General features: G+C 46.1%; 1 protein-coding gene across 1 annotated transcript in view; it reads left to right on the forward strand.

Annotated features, from left to right (window-relative positions):
* The window catches only part of NEK9 (NIMA-related kinase 9), a gene marked incomplete at its 5' end in the record, with an annotated part of 24,914 nt that extends 5,505 nt beyond the window's left edge, over window positions 1–19,409 (forward strand). The window contains 18 exons of the mRNA XM_010074989.1: window positions 1,508–1,613; window positions 4,236–4,367; window positions 5,294–5,404; window positions 5,990–6,054; window positions 7,013–7,063; window positions 8,363–8,555; window positions 9,789–9,933; window positions 10,877–11,077; window positions 13,085–13,131; window positions 14,350–14,505; window positions 14,883–14,991; window positions 15,538–15,699; window positions 15,935–16,105; window positions 16,333–16,392; window positions 16,962–17,152; window positions 17,369–17,533; window positions 18,217–18,429; window positions 18,839–19,409. Of these exons, the coding sequence (XP_010073291.1) occupies window positions 1,508–1,613; window positions 4,236–4,367; window positions 5,294–5,404; window positions 5,990–6,054; window positions 7,013–7,063; window positions 8,363–8,555; window positions 9,789–9,933; window positions 10,877–11,077; window positions 13,085–13,131; window positions 14,350–14,505; window positions 14,883–14,991; window positions 15,538–15,699; window positions 15,935–16,105; window positions 16,333–16,392; window positions 16,962–17,152; window positions 17,369–17,533; window positions 18,217–18,429; window positions 18,839–18,961 (2,401 nt within the window). The remainder of the gene's footprint in view (window positions 1–1,507; window positions 1,614–4,235; window positions 4,368–5,293; window positions 5,405–5,989; window positions 6,055–7,012; window positions 7,064–8,362; window positions 8,556–9,788; window positions 9,934–10,876; window positions 11,078–13,084; window positions 13,132–14,349; window positions 14,506–14,882; window positions 14,992–15,537; window positions 15,700–15,934; window positions 16,106–16,332; window positions 16,393–16,961; window positions 17,153–17,368; window positions 17,534–18,216; window positions 18,430–18,838) is intronic.
* Window positions 19,410–19,435: the final 26 nt, after the last annotated feature.

A 19,435-nucleotide genomic window follows, 5' to 3' on the forward strand; every position in this document is an offset into this window, starting at 1 on the left:
TACTTCCTACTCGCTCCACAATTAATAGCTTCAAACCAACATGTACAGCCTTCTGCAATTCCTGGAGACTGACAGTGATGAAGACTTTGTGTTGGGGCCTTGCTGCAATATAACCCAGGTGAAGATTTCTCCTGCATTTGTCTGAATCTCATTTGCTTGGCCTGTTATTTAAAGAAGTAATATAGCTTGTTAGGTGGTAGTGGTAATTTTGACGTTGACTCTGAGATTTTAATGAGTAGCTAATTACCTTTTTCTGTTGCCCTTTTCTGTTTGAGAGGGTGAGTTTCGTGGCTTATATGTGCTTCAAGGAGGCCGTGATGTTCTGGGGATTACCACACGCGTAGATAGCCATTTCCAGCATGGTTGGATCGTGTGCTGCACAACATCCTTCTCTAACTAGTGAGCATAGCTGCGTGAGGATGTTTTCTGTGGGATAGCATCCTGGTTGCTGCCATTCTGAGTCTTTGGTAATTGGTGAGCCTTCCTAATGAAGGGTTGGTACCCTACACTCAACAAAGTAGTGGCTAAGTTTTTGACCTAAAGCAGATGTCATGTCTGCCCTGCTTTGCAGTGATTTCCTGCTTACCACCTCTACCAATATTCACATCAAGGTTCACAGTCGATGAACATGTGTGGCCCAAAATCCTTCCATAATAGTGAATTGAACAGTTATTTAAATGTTTGCAGTGATTTCCTTCTGCTGCAGACATTGTCAGATTGACCCAGGACTTTGCGATGCCCCAAGTGGATGAATGCAAAGTGCTGCTTTATTTGATGTTGTCCTGATCTGCACTGGGAAGTTGTTGATGGTACGTTAGGAAAAGGGGGTGTTTATGAAGTGTTGGCTATGGGAAGCATATCATACTGCGGGGGCTTCCTCTCTGTATTTACAGCCTGTTATATTGATCTGTGAAACTACATATAAATTATTCTGTCTGGGAGAAAGTGTTTTCAGTGAGTTTTGGAATTCAGCATTTTTGTGGCATGTTATAAAGAGTTGTTCTTGATGTGTAAGGTGGAGGGATGTTATGCTTAAGCTCTAGAGGGGCACCTGTTTCACACCCTTTCTGTGTGTGTTTATATTTGCATACATACATATTCATGCATACATTTATGGTTTTGGTGAGCCCAGCGACTCCTGACTTGAGTCTATTTATAAAACCAGGAAAAAAAAGACATGCTCAATGACCTTCATACGAGATGAGACTGAGAGGGGGGAAAAGAACTGTCTTTGATCTGTGGCCTTTACGTAGGTGTCTGGAGCCTGAGCTTTTTAGACTGTGTTGTGTTTGTGTGGGGAAGCGATAAAACATAGATAACTGCAGTTACTGCCCCAGTACTTGGGGTCAGATTGCCTTTGGAGAGTTGCGTGCGTGCGTGTGTGTGTGTGACAGAGTGCTGGCAGAGTAGCAAGTACCTCGTTTTGGGGAGGAGGTATAGTAGGGTGTGGACAACGGTGAAATCCAGAAATATGTTTGAGTGTCTGCATTTCTTTTTCTCCTTTCAGAGATATAAAGACATTAAATATCTTTCTAACCAAGGCAAACCTGATTAAATTGGGAGATTATGGGTTGGCAAAGAAGCTGAACTCTGAGTACTCTATGGCTGAGACTGTGAGTATCTGCTGCCTTTGTGTGCAAACTGAGATGTGTTTTTCTTTCATCTCTGCGTGCCTTGCAGAAGACCAGGGATGCTGTACATTCTTGCTGCTTTTTTTCTGTGGTTTTCCTTTCCCTCTTCCTTCAACTTCCTTCAATGTTATCTCACTAACATTGGCGTATTTGCTGGTGTGTTTCAGCCTGCAGTTGTCCTTCCTCCCAGGTTACCTTTTGGAGATCTCTCTCTGGAAGGCAGCAGTAGACTAAAGAGAAGTGCCACTATGGGCATGGAATTGTGCCAGAGCCAGTGTAGCCATGCTAAGGAGCACTGCTTTTCTTTCCCTGGTACTTAGGCATGGTACTTCCAAAGATGAATCTATGTAACATGAAGGCAGTGCTAGCTGAAGGTACAGAGAGAACAGTGTAGTCACATCAGTACAGTGCTCTCCCTTTGGGCTAGTTAAGCCCAGCTTAACAAGTTAAATTAATTTGGTCCTGCTGCTCTGCTAACGGGCAATTTGCCTCAGCTGGATCTGAGATAGTTTGGATGTGCTTGCCTGACATTGCACCGTACCATAAGTATGTCTCCTATCTTTTCTAATACTCAGGCTCTGAACTGAATTACAGAGAAGTGAGAAAGGCACTTGTGCTTCTTATGGTAACCACGTGTAATGTTTATTGGTAATGCTCTTGGAGGGGGCAAAGCTTTGTAGGAGAGATTAATTCTACCAGAAGACTATAAAGCTTGGCTTTGTTCCAGGCCCTTCCAGAAAACAGTTTTGCAGCCAGAGTTATGACACAGGGTAAGTTGTGTTGCAGGCATCTGAGAGGCTCAGCTTAGATTTCCCAGCTCCATTAATTTCTGTGGTGAACACTGGGCTTGGAAAGGGATACATTGTCTGGACCTCCTATCTGCTAAAGGCCTTCATTATAGTTTGGGATGCAAGCCAGTTTGCACTTCCCCTTACCAGGCCGTATTGTTAGATTTAATGCAAGCTGTTAGTGTTCTGTTAGGATGTGTAGTTAAATGCTTGCCAGCCTCCTTCCAGAATGTGAGCACTACTGTGCAGTTGCACTGTGAGTGGGAATTGAAGGCTACTGCATAAAGCCCTTGCTAAGCTGGGCTGCACCAAAACCACTTGTGTTTCATCACATTTTCATGGTCTTCTGGCTTTCAGAGCAAGTGCAGTCTGTGCTGTGAATTTCCAGGTTTGTTTTTTGCCTGTGTTGTGTGTGTTCATCTGCACCTGCAAGCTTTTCTTTTTTTTTCCTTTTTTACCTCTGAAAAATTTTGAACTAGACACCTTCAACTGTATTTCATTCTGTATATGCTGGCTGTACTCTGGGCTAGTTGCTCAATTTGTGATCTAATGACCAGAGGTAGTCTGGAAGTAATTTTTTGTGAAATGAGTGCAAAACAAGTTATGGTCAATATTTGTAATTTTAACAGTCAAATTATGATTTTGTGAAATGTTTATGTCTTGCTTACTAAATGCTGATTGCTTAATTTATCATTATTTCTCCCATTTACCAAGGAAGATACAGAAAATATCTTTGTCCTTTTTACAGAAAGTTTATATTATCCTTTGCTTAAGGAAAGGTTTAGGTGCAGTGTCCTAGTTCTCCATATGATACTCCAACTAGGTGAGCTTCCACCTTCCTGTGGCTAGAATTCGCATAGCTCTGTAGCTGTCACGCTTTGTAATGGGAAATGGAAGGGAGATGGCAGATTCTGAATGTGCCCATTAGGTGTCTAGTGTACCAGCAGAGACTAATGAAAGGCAAGCTTTGTAATCCTTGGAGCTTTGCTGAGAGAGCTGAAGAGAGGACAACTATAAATATTTCCCCTTCTTCTAAATTCTTTTTCATTTTGTTTCGCCATCTATTTCCTTGCTAGGGAATGATCTCCATTCATCTAGAAGCTTAATTCATACACCTTTTGTCATATTTGTTCTGTGTTTCCTTGTGGTGACTTTGAGCTATGCCACTATTTCTGTTGTAGCCAGGAAGGCTTCTGTACTTAGATGCTGGTATTTGGGATTTTGTGTGTGGTGGGGGGTGTTTGTTTTAAACCAATTGTTCAGGAAAGACCAGTTCTGAAGTTAAATCCTTTCAGGTGGGGCTGATGCCAGTTTTTTACTTACTGACACGAAAGTTACCCCTCTTTCATTGGAGACAGAGTAGTCTTTAGTACATTGTGATCAGAGTGGCTCCACAGCCGCTGTGGCATCTGTGTTTGGAAGCTTTGCCCTTTTCCCTCAACCTCTTCTGAGGGTTTCCATATGCCTGGTCAGTACATAAGCCCCTGATTACCTCTAAATGTAGTATATTTAAGAGAGGGGCAAGTCCTCGCTGCATTCTCATGACTCTATTGAGAAGTACGTACCACATCAGGATCTGAGCAGAGAGGTGTCTTGGATCTTCTAAGAAATGCAGGCACAGGCTTGTGGACAAGGAGGGAAGAAACATGCTTGTTGTTCCCAGCTCTCCAGCACGTTGGTGGGGTGTGTTACCTGTGTCACTTCAGTGCTGTGTCTAGTTCTGATGCTCATGGGCCTGTGTGAATACAATGGATGCAGACCTCCTTAACTGAAGGCTGCTGGATCATTTATGATTTTTAAATGTTATTTTTCCTAGCTGGTGGGAACTCCATATTACATGTCCCCAGAACTCTGCCAGGGTGTGAAATACAACTTCAAATCAGATATTTGGGCTGTGGGCTGTGTCATCTTTGAGCTACTTACTCTGAAGAGGACCTTTGATGCTACTGTAAGTCTGCAAACCAAGATGGACAGTGTAATCTTATTTTTTATCACCCTGAGAAAGCTCATAGTTTTCTTAATGCATGCTTTTCTTTAATGTTTATTTAAATCTGCTGATTAAGAAAACAGTACCCTGGGAGTGCCAACTATCGCCACAGAAAATATCTGCATGATTTCCCCTATCCTGCACTACAGGTGCCTCTCTGGCTTCTACCAAATCCATCCTTGTCTGCAGCCCTGGGTTTACCAGATGCAGAATATAAGCTGTGCTAACTTGTGTCGTGGTTGTGGATGAAATGTCCTTTTCTCTATAAGGAGGAAGTTTGTGATTGTGTGGTCTCTTTGGTTTTTTTCAATGTTGCTAGCTGTGAATTTTCTGTGCAGCATTCTGTAGTGAAAACTTCCAGCCTTTGGATTTCATGGGATTTAATCCTGTTACCCTTTCTTAAAGCTTGGGTGCAAGAGAAGTATGGTCAGGCTGTCATGGAGAGGGTGAAAGGGAGCATTGCTGGCTGGCACATGTGATTTGCCAGCTTGTGCCATGAGATGGGAAAAGCTGCTAGCTGCCTTGGTGCAAGATTTTATAACCCTTAAAGACCTGATGTGAAAATCTGTCCTTTCCTGACTTCCTCTTGTCATGGTTACCGAGTCCCCAGTAACTTTGCTGCTGTGCGGTGTTTCAATGGCAATATGCTGCGTAGGAGATTCCATGCAGAGAGAAACCTATCCTATCTCCACTGTTAGGGAATTTGGTGAAAGATGGATGTTACCACCAAGTCATAGCTGTCAGAGGTACAATTTCTGCAGGAAAGAAGAAGGATGTGTCCTGGTCAGAGAAGGAGGAAGAAAATAATGGTGGTGTGTAGCATCTCTCCCCATTGGACACATTGTCCAGTTCAGTTCCCTTACAGCTGGTTTCTGGTTTCTGTCTAGAATCCCCTGAACCTTTGTGTGAAGATTGTGCAAGGAAATCGCGCCATGGAGGTTGATTCCACTGTCTACTCCTGGGAGCTGATCCAGATGGTAAATTCCTGCCTTGATCAGGTTGGTGGAATACTTTTTTAGTTTTCAGACACCCCTTCCCAGCTGCCTATGGCACGGAATTCAGGGATAAATAGGAATGACATGCCTGTTTCAGCATGAGGGCTGTTGATGCAGGATAATTTTTGTGAGGCCTCGGACATCATTAAGGCTGGGCTTCCTCCAGTCTTCTGAAAGCAAGCGTTGTCTTAAGATGCCATTCAGTCCTGCAGGCTCTGGAGGGGTGCTGGGTTTACTCTGATGGCAATTGTTTAATGGGCTGGCAAAAACAATTGCTTTCTAATGCAGTGCTGCAGAGGTGGGAGTATTGTCTCAGCACAGGCTCTTAAGGTTCTGGCTTTCTGTAGGGAATTAATTTATTGAAAGCAAACATAGTATTCATAGCTTCAGAGCATGGAAGTTCCTCCTGCATGTCCCTGGCATTTATCCCTATTCGTTCCAAATATTTGAATTAGTTCCTTTCGCTTCTGAAGGGAGTCATGGAAAGAGGTCCATGCGGGCTTGAATGAGGTCTTCTGGCCCAGGATTTCATTGTGGATGAATGTAGATGCATTTCCTGGAAAACAACTTGTTGCTTGCTTCTTTCAGGATCCAGAGAAGAGACCCACTGCAGATGAATTGCTTGAACATCCCCTTCTCAGCAAACGCAGGAGGTAATCAGGTGGTCTTGCCTGAAACCTGGACAGGTGTCAGAAAGAACAGGAGGGTTTGTGCAGACTGGTGATATCTATGCTTTTGTAGCAAAGTCCTTAAGTTAATTTGGCCTGATGTGAGGCAGTTGTTGAAGTACACTTTAACCTTTTTAGGAGAGAAGTGTATTCTTGCTGTCTTGTCTTCTGATCAATCCCTGTGTTCTGTTGGTGCATGGGTATGGTGAGAAAGGCCTCTGCATCCTTTGTCTTAGAAGCTGTTGTATTAAGAACCTTGAGGCATCCATTTCTGAGGCTCCTTTGAAGAATGATGGCTCCCGTTCTTCAAATCTCTGAACAAAGGGTCACAGAGATCCTCCTATGGTTGTTGGAAAAGGCCTTTCAAAATATACATATAATGCAATATAGACACCCTTGCTTTCTCCCTTTGTTGCCTCCCTCTTCTGGAGAGAGTTGCATTGAAAAAGGCCTATTTTAGCTTAGTTTGACCATCAGCCTGCACACACTCTCTTTTTATGAAAGGTGGACCATAATTCTGGCCTGTTTGGGTCCCACATTGGTTGCTTTGGGGACAGCAGACTTGGTCCTTTGTACCAAGATTCTTTTACTTGGTGGTCAGCAAAGTTTGTGCTTTTTCTTGCTGTATGCACTAGAAAAGCCAAAATCCTGATAATATTTAGCCATTTAAGGTCATTCTTATGCAATATGGGTATTGGTTGGCCACATTTTGATATATATGTAGTTTGTTGTCCTCAGGTCTCCTGGAAATTTGTTAGCTATATGGTACATTACTTCTGCCCTACTTACTGTGTATTGTGGTGAGCTGATAAACTGCTGCCACATTTCCTCCAAGAGGGAGCAGCATTTTATTGGAAAGGAAAGCAATCTGTCTGTGCTGCTTGTCAGTAAATTGCTTTGGGCGATGTTACTGTTTCCTAAAATGCTTTTTCTCCTTTGGCAGGGAGATGGAAGAGAAAGTCACACTGCTTAATGGGCCAAATAAGCGACCAAGGTAATTATTTGAGCATGTGTTTGAAAGGAGGTCTGGAGAGAACAGCTCCCCAGAGAGGAACTTTGCTGAGGGTGTTACTCTGTGAGAACCATAATGGAATAGTGTAGTTTAGAAGATCCGTAAATGCTGGGAATTTGACAGGGTTGTTACGTTGTTGTTGTCCCGAGCTTTACTCTGCCTTTTGTGTCCTGCCTTATATGTATGGCTGGAGCCTTACCTCAGCAGGTCCCGTACAGCTCTCATCTTTCCTACTAAGGATGTAATTAATCTTTATAGGCTACATATCTGAGGATGTAATATAGATCCCTCCTTTCACCCAGATTCCCTGAGGAGGAAGAATATGACTGTCTGAATGTTGAATATTAAATTAATATAAGTACCTTGTGGATGCCCCGTCCCTGGAGGTGTTCAAGGCCAGGCTGGATGAGGCTTTGAGCAACCGGGTCTAGTGGAGGGTGTCCCTGCCCCTGGTGGGGGGGTTGGAACTAGGTGATCCTTTAAGGTCCCTTCCAACCCAAACCAAACAACTCTATGATTCTATGATCTTCCATGAAGCTGGATATGTGCAGAGATTCTCCAGAGTCTCCAGCAAGCCTGTAAGCGGGGTTGCTTCATGAAGCAGGTAGCTTCTGTGACATGTATAGCTGTTTTTCTGTTGATTTGTCAGATAGTATTTGACCTTTTTTTCCTCATAAACTTGGAAGTACTATCTGAGCACTTTATGTGAAGCTCTTCCAGTTCATGGGTTGCTTGCAAACAATTTGCTTTGATTACAACTTCCATTTTGAAATCTGCTTGTGAATTGCTTCTTACCTGCATTGAAGAGTTGTAATTTTTGCCCTCAGATGGAAGCCTGTAATTTAAATAAATAGGACAGAGGAAAGTTAGAAGCTTTCAGATGCTTCTGTATTTTGAGCAAGATTTCATGACTGTTGTTCTGTATTTTGAGCAAGATTTCATGACTGTTTGTAAGTCTTTCATTTTTCACAAATGAGAACAGCTCCATGACCATTCAGTGAAAGCCTGGTCTTTTAAAGTGACATAAAATTGCGTTGTAGGCTTTTTAAAATGCTCCATGGAGGCTACTTTCTCTGTTGCTCAGAGACAGGTTTTATCCTGAGTCTCTCTATAGCATTTGAGGCCTCACAACCACTCAACAAAGAGAACAGTTTGTGAAAGTAGAAACCGTGAATGGTTGTGAAGGGGAAACTGATAGACAACAGTAGGAAAATGAGTGATGACACTGAATGCAAACTCATTATTAAACGCATGTGTGTTTTGGGGGGGTGTCTTGTGCAGGTCAAGTACCATGAATGAGGCTCCCATTGCAGTGGTAACTTCACGCACTAGTGAGGTGTATGTTTGGGGAGGTGGGAAGTCCACCCCCCAGAAGCTGGATGCCATCAAAAGTGGCTGCAGTGCACGCCAGGTGTGTGCTGGTAACACTCACTTTGCTGTGGTGACAGTGGAGAAGGAGCTCTACACTTGGGTGGTAAGTGAGAGAAGCTGCAGGAAGGGGGTGAGGGTGGGAGAGGAGAGTCTAGATCCACTGGTGACCATTCATGAGCCTGGTAGAATCAGGCAGCTTGGAAAAGGAAAAATCTGTTTGCAGTGGATGCTGTGAGGCCATCTGCTTCAGGGCTGACCCAAGTCTCCCAAGGCAAGTGTGTTTTTGGGAGAAGTTTTCCATCATGACAGGAAGTGTATTGGAGAATTGCTGTGCACTAGAGGATTGTAGGTGGTGGACTTGTAGGCCCAGACACTAAGTCAAACATCTCTTTCCCCCCTTCCCAACTTCTAGAAAAGCACTGGAGGCTTTGTGATGCCCTGTTGGCTTTGTGTATTTTTGATGAAGATTTTCCAAGATCAGAATGGGTGGGATGAGGGACCTCATTGTAATACAGTTGTCAGCTGTGAGGCAACTTGTAGATGAAACCAGAGATGTCTTATACTAAACAACTCTGCTTTTTATGATGACTGGAAATTCTGTAATAGTTTAAAGTGAATAAAAAATGTTGGCATATAATGCATTTAAAACAATTTAATCCAGTCTTATTGGGCTTATGTGGTCAGTGGCATGGAGGTATCTCCAGGCTTCCACAGGCTTTAGTATTGAGGATACAGAATCTGTTAAGACAAATTAGAAAGTACTGGTAGGTGGGTGAGAGGAGGAGATACAAATGGGAGGAGAGCAACTTGAAGTCATTTGCAGGATATTCCTGCAAGAACAGCCACTGAAAACTTTCAGCTGGCTATTGATATTTTAGTTTTAGCTTCAACACTACTCAGAGTTGTTTTGTTTTTCCTGTAGAATTGGTAGGTCTGGCCACTTTAGTGACATTTGTTTCATGTTACGAGTTTCTTTGCAGCCATTAGGATTTAGAAAAATAGGTCAAAAAGCTGAAGGATGAATTTCAGTCCTGTAACAGGGAGTGGGTTCTGTAGCCTGGCAGGTGAGAAAGGAGCTGGGCTTCCTCACCAGCTGCTAGCCTGAGACCAGATCAGTCCTTGTTAATGCATAACTGTCTGAAAACCTGTGCTGCCATTTAGAATGTTGCCTGCTGTTATGCCGCATAGTAGATAGCAGTCTCTTCCCTAAGGTAGCTAACACTTTCTCTTGCCCTTGGCTGTCTTCTGTTGTTCATGCGAGGTGATGTAATTATGGGCACCATCTCTGGAGTTGTGGTTACATAACACACCCTTATCAGATGTTTCTGTCTTGCAGAATATGCAAGGGGGCACCAAGTTGCATGGGCAGCTGGGACATGGAGACAGGGCCTCTTACCGGCAGCCAAAGCACGTTGAGAAGCTTCAGGGAAAAGCCATTCGCCAGGTGTCCTGTGGAGATGATTTCACAGTGTGCATCACAGGTGAGAGCTGGAAGGGGACCACTGTCCCTTCACTTTACTGTGCTGTGGAGATGTTTACCTTCACAGTAAGATTAGCAGAGCAGCTTTGTGCAGAAAGGAGAAAGTCGCATATGTTACTCACCCCTCAGTTATGAGGATAGTAAGTGCAGTAGTGGAGATACACCAATATTATTATGGAGAGGAAGATATTGACTCCCAAGAAGGCTGGGTGTTTTGCTAAGGATGTGCTCCTTTTTGGTGATGAAGCTGGGTGTTGAGCACAGCTCTTTGTGGCTGTGGAGAGTCCCTGCTCTTACCAGTGCATGTGTTGCCTCCATACATGCCCTATTAAAGATGGAGGAGCCTGAAGTCAAGAGTATAAATGTGTTTGAAACTGGTTTTGGAGTGTGTGGGGAGTCCCCCAATGATGAAAGAAGATAGGTATCTGAGATTTTCTATTTAATTCAGAGAGCTTGAGACCTTGTAGCTGTCTCTAGTTCTAGCTCTGCTCATACTTTCAAAGATGTGTTAACTGTACTGGTGTCTATAATGGAGGAATTTGAATCTTGCTCTGCCCATGAAAACATAATTCTCAACAAGGTAGTTTCCAGTTTATTTTGCCAGTGCTGGAAAAGCAGAGGTTTGATAGAGATAAGCTCAGATGCTCGGTGTGCTGGAGGAGTGGCTTACGAAACCACAGGATCAATTTGTGGGTTTCTGTTAAATAAAGTGGCAGGTTCATCTCAAGATTTTTTGACACTGGTGGCCTGAAATCCCAAGGTTGTGGTGTAAGGTCATCCATCTCAATGTGAACAAGAAAGGACTTTGTAGTCTCCTGATTACATTCTTCTGCACTAAAGAGGGTGATTACAGAAAAAAGGTTGCTCTGGCCATGGCCTAAGAGGTTAATATGTAGTCTAATACCAGCTTTGTGTTCTGACTAAGCTTCCCTTGTGTCCTTTAGATGAGGGCCAGGTGTATGCCTTTGGCTCTGACTATTACGGATGCATCGGCATTGACAAGGCTTATGGCTCTGAAGTGCTTGAGCCCCTGCAGCTGGATTTCTTTCTTACCAACCCTGTGGAGCAGGTCTCATGTGGAGATAACCATGTGGCAGTGCTGACCAGGAACAGAGAAGTTTACACATGGGGCTGCGGAGAATACGGTAGGTAGAGTCTCCCTGGAGCCTAAAGGCACTGGGGTATGCCTGCTCCAGAGAGCAGCTTGGTGTAGGTGTGTAAGGCAGGGCCTGGTGATGGGTGGTGTCTGGTATGCCCTGGGGGAAAAAGAACATTGTTTCTTTGGGGCTTTCTTTCGTTCTAAGAATGGGGAACTGGGGACTGAACCTTTGGAGTGTGGAGAACCTGGAGTGTTGGAATGGAAGGATACAGGCTCTATAGGAAGGACAGGCAGGGGAGATGAGAAGGGGGTGTTGCCAGCTATGTCAGGGTTCAGGTGGAGTGCATGGAGCTCTGCCCGGGGATAGATGAGGAGCTGACCGAGAGCTTATGGGTCAGGATTAAAGGGAGGGGATGGACAGGTGACTAATTAGTGGGGGTCTGCTACAGGCCACCTCACCAGGAAGACTGCACGGATGAGGAATTCTATAGACAGATACGAGCAGCCTCACGTTTGCAAGCCCTCATCTTCATGAGGGACTTGAACCACTGTGATATCTGTTGGAAGGACAACACAGCAGGGCATAAGCAAGCCAGGAGTCGCCTGGAATGCATTGATGATAACTTCCTCTCCAAGTGATAGAGAGGCCAACAAGGAGAGGTGCTAGGCTGGACCTTATTCTCACCAACAAGGAAGGGCTGGTGGGGAATGTGAAGCTCAAGGGCAGCCTGGGATGCAATGACCATGAAATGGTGGAGTTCAAGATCCTTAGGGCAGTGGGGAGGGCATACAGCAGACTCACTACCCTGGACGTAGGGAGAGCGGACTTTGGCTTCTTCAGGGATCTGCTTGTCAGAACACCATGGGATAAAGCCCTGGAGGGAAGAGGGGCCCAAGAAAGCTGGTTAATGTCCAAGGATCACCTCTTCCAAGCTCAGGAGCAACGCATTCCAGCAAAGAGGAAGTCAGGCAAAAACACCAGGAAGCCTGCATGGATGAACAAGGAACTCCTGGACAAACTCAAATGCAAAAAGGAAGCCTACAGAGGGTGGAAGCAAGGACAGGTAGCCTGGGGGGAGTAGAGTGAAACTGAGCAGCTAGGGATCAGGTTAGGAAAGCTAAAGCCCTGATAGAATTAAATCTGTCCAGGGAGTCGAGGGCAACAAGGAGAGCTTCTATAGGTACATTGGTAATAAAACAAAGACTAGGGAAAATGTGGGCCCTCTCCAGAAGGAAACGGGAGACCTGGTTACCCAGGACATGGAGAAGGCTGAGGTACTGAATTACTTTTTTGCCTCAGTCTTCTCTGGCAAATGCCCAAGCCACACTGCCCAAGTCGCAGAAGGCAAACAGGGACTGGGAGAGTAAAGAACAACCCACTGTAGCAGAAGATCAGGTTTGAGACCATCTAAGGATCCTGAAGGTGCACAAGTCCATGGGACCTGATGAGCTGCATCCGTGGGTCCTGAGGGAACTGGTGGATGAAGTTGCTAAGCCACTATCCATCATATTTGATAAGTCATGGCAGTCTGGTGAAGTTTCTGCTGACTGGAAAAAGGGAAACATAACCCCCATTTTTAAAAAGGGAAAAAAGGAAGACCGGGGGAACCACAGGCCTGTCAGTCTCACCTCTGTGAGATTGTGGAGCAGATCCTCCTGTAAACTCTGCTAAGGCACATGGAAAAATAAGGAGGTGATTGGTGACAGCCAACATGGCTTCACTGAGGGCAAATCACGCCTGACAAACTTGGTGGCCTTCTACGACGGTGTTACAGCATTGGTGGATAAGGGATGTCATCTACCTGAACTTGTGCAAAGCATTTGACACTGTACCACAGGACATCCTTGTCTCTAAATTGGAGAGACAGTAGGGCAGTTGTTCTGTGATTTGGGTTGGATTACCTTCAGGATTGGCAGGCAATGACGCATGTAGGGAAGCCGGTTTCTAGTTCTGTAGGGAGGTTCCTTCGGGGCTATGGAGGGACAATACCATTTCTTATGGGCGGGCACCTTGTTGAGGCCATTTCTGACTGCAGTGTTTTCACTGATGCAGGGCGCTTGGGCTTGGATTCAGAAGAAGATCACTACACCCCTCAGAAGGTAGGGGTGTGACTACTTCTTTACCTCTGCATGGGCATAAATCCAAATTCGTTGCTGTTTGGAAATATTAACTCTCAGATGTGGAGGTGTTTTTTGTGAGGTGTCATAGAGTTTGCAAGGGTTTTAACTTTACTTCCTGACTTTATTTTGCTACATTTGTCTGTAGAGATCATGGCAGAGGGACATACCACTCCCAGAACAGCCAGCATCATGACTTAGAGCTTAATTGCTCTGATCTCCAAGCTGGAACTGAAAATGCCAAGCTTAATGTTGTAGAAATCATAGTAGCAAACTCCAGATTGTGTACCTTGTTTCTGTAAAGGAAACTCACAGCAGTGCAAACAACTGGGAGTCTTTGAATTTGACATAATAAGTTAAAGATAAGTTGAAAGTAAAACCCTCTTTAAATACAGTGCTAGGGGTAATTGAGGTTGGAGGGTTTAGAAACCAACAAGGACATGCGTGGAAGTTGAATATCTGTGATCACACAGGATCACACCCACACAGCACAGACCCAGCCCTGCTCAACTAACTGGGTCTGATGCTTGTAGACCCCAGCTGGCCAGGATGCCTGCGCACCACATTTCTGGTTCCTGTGCTGGCTCACTGGTGTGTGCACACAAGGTCTACAATGCCTTGAATTTCTGTATTGTGACTGGAGTTTCAGTATGCTGTAGACTTAACTATATTCTTGTACCTTCATTCAAAATAACTGCATTGGGTATTTGTCCTGGGTTCAGCTGGGATAGGGTTAATTTTTCACAGAAGGTGGGAGGTGGGCATAGCCAAAGGGATATGCAATACCATGCTGACTTCGTGCCTGGGATATAAGTGGAAGCTGGCCGGGAGAGGGGTGGGGGTCTTTGTGAAGCTCTTGGTGGTGAGAAAGTTTCCGTTGTATCAGTGTTTTCATTGTATTCGATATCTTATTATTATATTCTCCTTTTTCTTTTGTTGTATTATTAAAATCTGTCGTTACCTCAACTCACGAGGTTCCTTTTTTTTTTTTTTTTTTTCTTTTCCCCCATTTTTTCGGGGGGGGGAAAGGCGGGGGAGGGGAGGGAGCAACTGCGTGGTGGTGGCCCTGACACAAGACAGTATTATTGGTGCCCAGACTAGCTGAACCACTGCTGTAACCCTGGGTGTCTTCCATGCGCCAGCTTCTATGTAGTACATGTTGGGATTTTTATTTTCTTGGGATATGTCTCTTCCACATAGGTCGATGTTCCAAAGACTTTGAACATTGTGTCCGTTCACTGTGGCTGTGATGGGACTTTCCTGCTCACCCAGACAGGCAAAGTGTTGGCATGTGGACTCAACGAGTTCAACAAGCTGGGCCTGAATCAGTGTACATCAGGGATAATCAACCATGATGTAAGTGCATTTGGGTCCCTGGTTCCAGCTCCCAGCCCTCAGCGTATGGGAAACTGAGGTCCTGTGACAGTGACAGAGTTCATTAACTTTGTGCCAATTTGTTAGTTCCAGTCCAAGACAATGGATACTGGGACTGTGGGAAGAGGCAGTTTGTTCCTCAGTTTCCTGTCTGCCCTATGGGCTTATGTCAGATCTGAGGTAGTCAAACAGACAGTGAGCTGCTCCAGGGTGACTTAGTGACATGGACTCTGTCAGTTCTTTACCATACCCGTGTTGGGACTGTCTAGGTTAGTGTTGTGGTCTGCCAAGACCTACTTGAGTAGGTCTTAGCTGATGAATGTGGGGTTTTCACTCTGCTTACCCACGTCTTTTTTCAGACGTACTGCGAGGTGCCATATGCCACTTCTCTGACTTTGGCCAAGCAGCTGTCCTTCTACAAGATCCGTACCATTTCTCCAGGGAAGACACACACAGCTTCCATTGATGGTGAGCCCTATATATTAAGAAGTGAATACTGATTGCTGGATTACTTTACATCAACTTTGCCTTTTCAGCCTGGCCCTTGATATTGAGGGTTGTGCTCTTGGTAGCAGGGCTCATGCCTGCTCCAGGAACCCAGCATTCCTGTTTCTCAGCAGTGTTGCCTCCTGGCGAGCTGAAGCAGCAACATCAGCTTCTGGGCCAGCCTTTCTTTTTTTAAAGGAAGGAAGAAAAAAAAAAGGTTTGGGTAAGAATCATTCCCTGGGATAGTGGAGGACTTGTTTATGACTGAGTTAGGCTTTGCTCAAATGACACCAAAGGGCTGTGATGAGTCCCAGCCCCCAGCATCGGAAAAGAGGAGCAATGGGAGAAGGAACTGGGGAGATGTTTCCAGGCTGAAGCCATTCCTCTTGGCTGGCACTGTCCCCTCCCAGCCTGGCTGGCTTCTCAGCAGAGTCCTTCCTGGTCATGGGCTGTGGCTGCTAGTTCTCTGCATGCATGGCCACTTCCAGAGTTGGGCCCTTGCTGTGACTGTCTTGTTCCTCCTCTCAGAGCGAGGCCGCCTGCTGACCTTTGGCTCCAACAAGTGTGGACAGCTTGGTGTTGGGGACTATAAGAAGCACCTGGGAATCAACCTGCTGGGAGGCCCCTTGGGGGGTAAGCAGGTGATCAGGGTTTCATGTGGAGATGAATTCACCATAGCTGCTACTGACGGTGAGTGGGGTTCCTTTGTACTAGATCTGCAGGGTGGGTAACTAGGTCCCACTGAGCATTTCCTAGACCACTCCTGCAGCACTGCACTGAAATAAATAAATCCTCCTAGACTGGGGTTGTCTGGCCCTGTTAGTTGTCCCAGTGCAGCACCAAGCATTTGCTGTCTCTGGGGCTGCAGTGCACTGGCTTGGTGGCTGCCTGTTAGATTCCTTATCAGTTTGTTCTCTTTCCTCAGACAACCATATCTTTGCCTGGGGTAACGGTGGGAATGGGCGTCTGGCAATGACATCAACTGAGAGAGCTCATGGCTCAGATATTTGTACCTCGTGGCCTCGGCCAATATTTGGATCGTTGCATCATGTGCCAGACCTGTCATGCCGTGGCTGGCACACCATCATCATTGTTGGTAAGTGTACCTTTAGTATGAATTTTGAGATCTTGGTTATGATGATGTATTTGCTTGCTAGGGCCTAGACTATAAATCTGGCTGGGGAGCAGGCCAGGTTGCTGTGGGTGAATGTGGCAAGCTGCTTTAAGCTCTAGGCCTGTAACATTTTCTTTGTTGTGTGCTGTTGTAAGAGTTGTCTTGCTTTCCGTGTGATGCTAACTGAAAGCATGCTTCTCTCCTTGCAGAAAAGGTGTTGAACTCTAAAACAATCCGATCCAATAGCAGTGGCCTGTCCATTGGTACTGGTGAGTAACCTGCCCTGGGGAGCTGTGGCTTAAATCTGTTCAGCGGTTAGTTTGAGTGGGTGCAGTTTGGTCCTGCAGGATGGTTTCTCTGTGTTTGAAAGGCCCCACAGAAGAGCTCAAAGGGAGGAAAGCTAGTTGGTGGTGTGCATGGGAAGGGATGGCCCAAAGCTGGGAAAGAGAACTGAAACAGAGGAGGAAGAACATGGATGCAACGAGGCCTTTGCAGTTGAGGAATTTCAATTTGACAAGGAAGAGCTGAGAGAAATTCACTGAAGGGAGCTGATAAGGGAAGGGGGGTTATGGGGCAGTTGCTGGAGAGATGGAGTCTAGTTTCTTGGACCTGTGGGAGGTCTGGGGCCAAGAACCTGCAAAAGACTGCTGCACACAAGCCCTTTTGGGGAGGCCTGCAGGGATTGGTAGGAAATAAGCTGTGGAGGGAGATTCTACTAGGATGTGTTCTCATCGTGGCCATACATCCCGAATTTCTGCATCTTCTCTGCTCCAACTGGGGTTTGGCACAGGAATAGCCCAAGTGGGGAAAGTATAAAGTTTTCACTCCTGTTTGCTAGTGGCTCAGAGCTGCACAACTGGAGGAGGAGAAGAAGAGGATAATGAACAGGAAGTGGAGATTCCCAATCCCAGTGGAAGCTTTCGGGGAACCATGGAAGCAGATCGTGAGTTAGGGGGCTGGATCAGCACCACAGAAGCTAAGGGAGGCAACAGTGCTGACAGTAGCTCCTGCCCTGGCTGGCTGCGGAAGGTAATGTGGTGTCTTAAAATGGGCGTCTGGGCTGGGGAAAAGCGAGCGGCCCCTTCCACCTTTAAGAGATGCTCCAAAAGGTTCTCAGAGCTGTGCTGTCGGGAGCCTTTAGGCCTCGCGGCTTTTTTACCACAAGAGGGTGCTGGTACATTGGTTGAGATTAAGTCAGCTGCAGGAAGGCAGGCAGGCCTGACAATGCTGCTTTTGTGTATCCAGGAGCTGGAGAACGCTGAATTCATCCCCATGCCTGACAGTCCCTTTCCTCTTAGTATGGCATCTTCAGAGCCTGAGAAGGAGACTCTCCCTTACCAGAAACTTCAAGGACTCAAAGTGGCCTCCGAGGAACCTGTTGGATTAAACAAGCCCAAAATGGAGCCCTGGGTAATGTTATCCAAGTGAATGCTTGGCCAGATGCTCTTGGGGACTGTAAATGACAGTGCTTAAATTATGGGGATGGCTGAGAAGAGGGTGTTGGATTGGCCTAATTCATCTGGATGAGGAAAAGCGGGCTGTTCGTAATCAGAGATGATGCTGCAAAGAGAACAATTCACAGGGATCTAGAACACAAAGCTGGGGCTTGGTCAGATTAAAAATTATGAGGTCAGTTCTGTGGAAAAGTGCAGTTAATGCAACTGGAAAAAAAAAAGAGAAGCCTAGGCCCAGGAGCCTAGCAGAAAATAGAAATTTAGAAAGCAGAAATCACTGTGAGATAAGTAGAAGAAATGATGTAGGAAATCATTGAGAAACTGCAGCCTATCAGACTACCTTGTTCCAGGAGTTCTCTGTCCCAAGAGGAGGCACAGATCCCAGGCTTAAGGAAAGGGGGCTAGACCAGATGGATTTTGGTAATAGGACAAGAGCAGCTTTCCCAGAAAAAGGAGGAAGTTAATGGCTTTTTACTGAAGATGTAATGACTAGTAGCTTGCTGACCCTGGTTGCTAGAAGTTTGGGAAGTTGGGAAATGCGCTAGGGTGACACTTTCTGTGCATAGTTTCTTCTTGTGGCGTAAACAACTCCTGGCCTTACACTCAAACCTGGCCTGACTTCCCTCTGTGTCTCTCCAGCCTAATTGCCTGAGTCCAACCTTGCCGTGCGGTGAAGGAAAGGCTGCATCTCCTGTTGCAGGCTGCATGTGCAGTGCTCTGCAAGTGGAGGTGACGCACCTCCGAGGCCTGGTTTTACAGTGTCTGGAAGATCAGAAGAAGCTGCAGCAGGAAACTGTTCGTCTGAGTGACCAACTCCAGCGGTTCTGCAGGGGGATGGAGGGAATGCAGCAGGTGAGGACCCAACATGTGGGTGCACATCATGCTCAGGGCTCACTATGCTGATCCTGGCTCCCACATAGGTTGCGGAGGATGCACAGAAGGAAGCAGCTCTTAACAGATATCTCTCTTAGAGCAGAATAGGGAGGCTGAACACGCTGCCTGTCTCTTGCTTGAGCTGCTGATGTAGGCTCTACTAGTAGCAACAGGAATGAAGCCAAGAAGACAGTTTCCTGTGAGGACAGCCCAGTCCTTGAGGGACCTGGGATTCCCCTTTATTTCTCCTGGTGAGAAGGGATGGGCAGTCAGATGTAATGGAGAGTCCCAAATGGCTGTGGAGAATAGGGACTGTGCCTTGTGCGGCTCCTAGCTTCTTTGAAGCTAGTCCTAGAGCTGTTTGGATAACTGCTGTGTGTTTTGGCAGGTGGAGGTTCATTCCAAGGGAACACAGACAGCCAAAGAGGAGATGGAAGTGGATCCAAAACCTGACATGGATTCGGATTCCTGGTGTCTCCTGGGAACGGACTCGTGCCGCTCCAGCCTCTAGTCTCCTGAACCCACTGGGATCCATCTAACTTCACAGCACACTAACCGAATGCAGAGAGCGGCTTTCCTGGCTTCAGGTCACTCGCAGACAAGGAGCAAGGCCGGAGGCTCCAGAGCAGCACCCATGTACGTTTGATATGAACTAGGAGTGAGTTGAAGAGGGGAGGGGCCCCTGAGCTCTAGGCCATCTCAGTGATTGAAGCAGCAGCTCCTCTTTGTATCTCATCTGTCAGTTCTGCATGAGGCAGAACGGCCCCATTATGGCGATGGCTCCAGTAGCAGCTTGTGGCCCTTTCATTGTTTCACTGCTTCCTGGGAGCTGCCTTTGGGACCCCAGTATTCATCACTGCATCTCTAGAGGAGAGGAGGGAGAAGATGTGTTTTGTACCAAAGCTGGCTGAACCCTCAGACTCGCCACCTTCACTTCAGAGGGGTGAAGGACTAGGATCCTTTCCATACCACATGGTAAGGCCCA

Source organism: Pterocles gutturalis, unplaced genomic scaffold (assembly GCF_000699245.1).
Source record: "Pterocles gutturalis isolate BGI_N339 unplaced genomic scaffold, ASM69924v1 scaffold2632, whole genome shotgun sequence".
Taxonomy (NCBI): Eukaryota; Metazoa; Chordata; class Aves; order Pterocliformes; family Pteroclidae; genus Pterocles; species Pterocles gutturalis.